The sequence below is a fragment of the Bradysia coprophila genome, unplaced genomic scaffold (genome assembly GCF_014529535.1).
Source record: "Bradysia coprophila strain Holo2 unplaced genomic scaffold, BU_Bcop_v1 contig_24, whole genome shotgun sequence".
In the NCBI taxonomy this organism is placed as follows: Eukaryota; Metazoa; Arthropoda; class Insecta; order Diptera; family Sciaridae; genus Bradysia; species Bradysia coprophila.
The window spans coordinates 5,131,406-5,134,449 of NW_023503501.1; the positions used below are offsets into that span (position 1 = coordinate 5,131,406).

General features: G+C 37.7%; 1 protein-coding gene across 1 annotated transcript; it reads right to left on the reverse strand.

Annotated features, from left to right (window-relative positions):
- Positions 1-680: 680 nt before the first annotated feature.
- On the reverse strand, positions 681-2,271 carry LOC119078039 (protein HGH1 homolog). Its single transcript, XM_037185449.1, has 7 exons — positions 2,107-2,271; positions 1,885-2,054; positions 1,599-1,824; positions 1,406-1,540; positions 1,192-1,343; positions 863-1,080; positions 681-794 (listed from the first exon to the last, which is right to left on the reverse strand). Exons 1-7 carry the CDS (start codon positions 2,189-2,191, stop codon positions 692-694), a joined length of 1,089 nt encoding a protein of 362 aa, XP_037041344.1. The 5' UTR covers positions 2,192-2,271; the 3' UTR covers positions 681-691.
- Positions 2,272-3,044: the final 773 nt, after the last annotated feature.

Genomic DNA, 3,044 nt, shown 5'->3' on the forward strand with positions numbered 1-3,044 from the left:
CGTCTGAAAAAAAAATTTCTTCGTTCTTTTTTGGGGATTAGACTGCGTCAAGTCCTCCGCTATCGCTCCGGACATTATATGAGAGAAGTTGTGCCGAAAATTAATTAATTAATTCCACAAAATTCTGATTTTTCCTGGGATAATGATGAATGAAACTTAAGTTCTAATGTCCTGACTAAGGTTCCTGCAAAGTTTCATGGAGATTGGCTGAGGATTTTCTGAGATCGACCATCGATAGACAGATAGAAACATACAGAGTAAGTTGAAAGATTTTGGTTCTTTGGAGAATGCCATTTTCCATGTATTTGTACTGAAAATGACGACTTGGACATTTTGGCGAAAGTAGAATTCTCGCCTATACATAGTTGCCGGGTCTCAAAAAAATTTCTTCGTTCTTTTTTAAGGTGTTAAACTTCGTCAAGTCCTCCGAAATCGCTCCGGACATGATTTACCTAGAACTGAACTCGTCTTTAATTTCTCCTTTAATGTCCCACTTGTGTTTATATGGAACCACTGCTAGGGACCAATACCAATATACGAACTAAAAATGGGTCTAAGTGTCTTCCTGTCACAATAAAGCGGTTCAACGGCACCGCGAGATTTCCCATGTATCGATACATCGTACACCATTTACTTAGTGTTCCGATGCTGCTTGCAAAGTAATTTCTTTAACTTTCCTGTTCATAAAAATTTATTTCTCAATCAAATTTGCATCCATTTTTTCAATTTTATCAACAATATCGTCTGGAATCTCCAACTCCTTCAAATTGTCCTCGCCAATTTCTTCTTCAGTTCTGAAACGAATGGTACAAGCATAAGTAAAACATTTTCTCCGATTCGATGATGAACAACGGATGAATACCTAATCAATATGTCGACCACATTTTCACATGCCAACAGACACGCTCTGTCCCCTTCGTCGGTACATTCGAACTTATGTAGTTCTCGAAGAATTTCGTATGTACCTTTCGATCGTAAAAAGTCTCGAGCTTGCCTCGTCGCACACAGTTGAGCAAGTGATTCCAGCAACATTTTCCTTAAATCTGGATCAACTTCACGTTTCTTGTCGGCATCAAGGTACTACAGGAAAAATACGAAAACTTTTTTTGAGGATTCACCCTTTGGTTACGGTGACAAGGCGACGCCACTGAATTTTGTCTAATCCAGCAACTAAGTACGTTGATATCTCACCTGCAAATCTGTTGGAAACATGTCGTTTTCTTCAGTCGTATACTCCTCTGGTCCAGCCAATGGTAGTAAAATATATGACAATACGTCCACATCGTCATTCATCAGCAGCCAGCTGTGTCTGCTCGAATCGAAGCAAATATTTTTCAGCAGACCTTTCGGATCAATTTCTAGTTAAAACTGTGTTCTCATTAAATTTACTGGCGTTCGAACGTACCAATAGCACCACCGCGACGAATGACACTCTCCTCATGGTGAATGAATGGCAGTAAACGCGAGAGTAGACTGGTTTTCGGATTGCACAGCATAGTACGGCCCTTGGATGTTTGCGACAAATTGCTGAATATGGGACCTGAAGTGGGAAGCAATAGTAGGGACCGACTAATAGTAATGGTCCATTGTCTGCTCACCCAAATAGTTCAAATTGCAATTTTGCTTATTGAATCCATTCCTAGTGAATGCGGATACCAGCCTTTCCAGTAAATTTTTCTCACTACTCTGTTCAATGTCATCGATAACACGTTCGGCCAACCATTCTGTTCGTGATACATTACTTAATACCATAGCCCACGCATCGGCCAGAGGATAATTTTCATCCAAAATGAATTTCGTGCATTCGACGACTATGTTTGGTGCCTGTGCATATAGGGAAATGAAATTTTTTATTTATACATCGAACCGCAGCCCTTACAGCACCTTGTCAAGTATCATCTTAGCACCATCTTCATCTGCTGACAAATTAACGATGGCCAGTAGAGCGTCTTTGGCGATTGTTCCTTCTTTGTCGGAAGTTAATTTTAATAATTCTTCAACCACCTCTGGACATTTGTAAATTAAAATTCGACCATCGGCTGATCCGGTTAGACCTGATCGAGGACATATTATTTGAACAGACGATTAAATTTTCTTTTAACTTACTGAGTACATGGGAAACAGACACTGCCTTCAAATCTAAACGGGAATTTATGTTCATAAAAGACACAATTTCTTTTAAACTATCCATTTAACACGGTATACGGTTTGACGACCCAATTTAACCAATGCAAAAGAAGTAAACAAATCGTCTAATCGAAATGTCAGGAAAACAGCATGGCATGTAGGGTGGCTCAAATGAAATCGTATTGTTAGATAAAAGTAAAGAAAAACATTGCAGACATTCAGGGGACGGTGTAATTGAAGCCATGTCTATGAAACTTATTCTGCTTATAAACGGAGGGCTACTAATAAGCTCGAACAGAAATAAAAATTTCGGAAACAAGCAACAGTTGAATTTGAAAGATTAATTTTTTTAATGAGCCACCTTAATATGGTAGTACGGAAATTTGTCGCCAGAATACATTTTGAAAACAGTGGCGCGGTTGTAGTTTCTTGTCATTCTTGTACACTTTTTGTATGCAACCATCTCTTGAACCTCTTGAATGAATAAGTGTGTGTGTGTATATGTCAAAATAATAACTTCATAATAGATACCTACACAGTCTTAATATTGTGTGCGTTTCAAAGTGTTTATCATTGAGTGAAAGGTTTTTGTCAGTTTTTATAGTGATCTCAAATTCGAATATAATATTCAAACAACTGAATAGGTGGCTCTATGGCTAAGCTGGTTTGAGACTTGTATAAAAAAAAGTTCAGTTTTAGGTGTTCTAGGTGTTCCGTTGTGAAAGAGATACATCCATTCAATTCAGGTCTATTACTTCCATCGATCAAAGTATTTTTAATCTGTTGATTTCAAATCTGGTACTTCATTTTTTTTAAATATGCATTTTACTATATAAACGACCATATTACCCACAGCTTGTCGTATTCGAAAATATCTTTCAATCAGCTGCTTATCATAGCAATAAAAAAATCGAAGT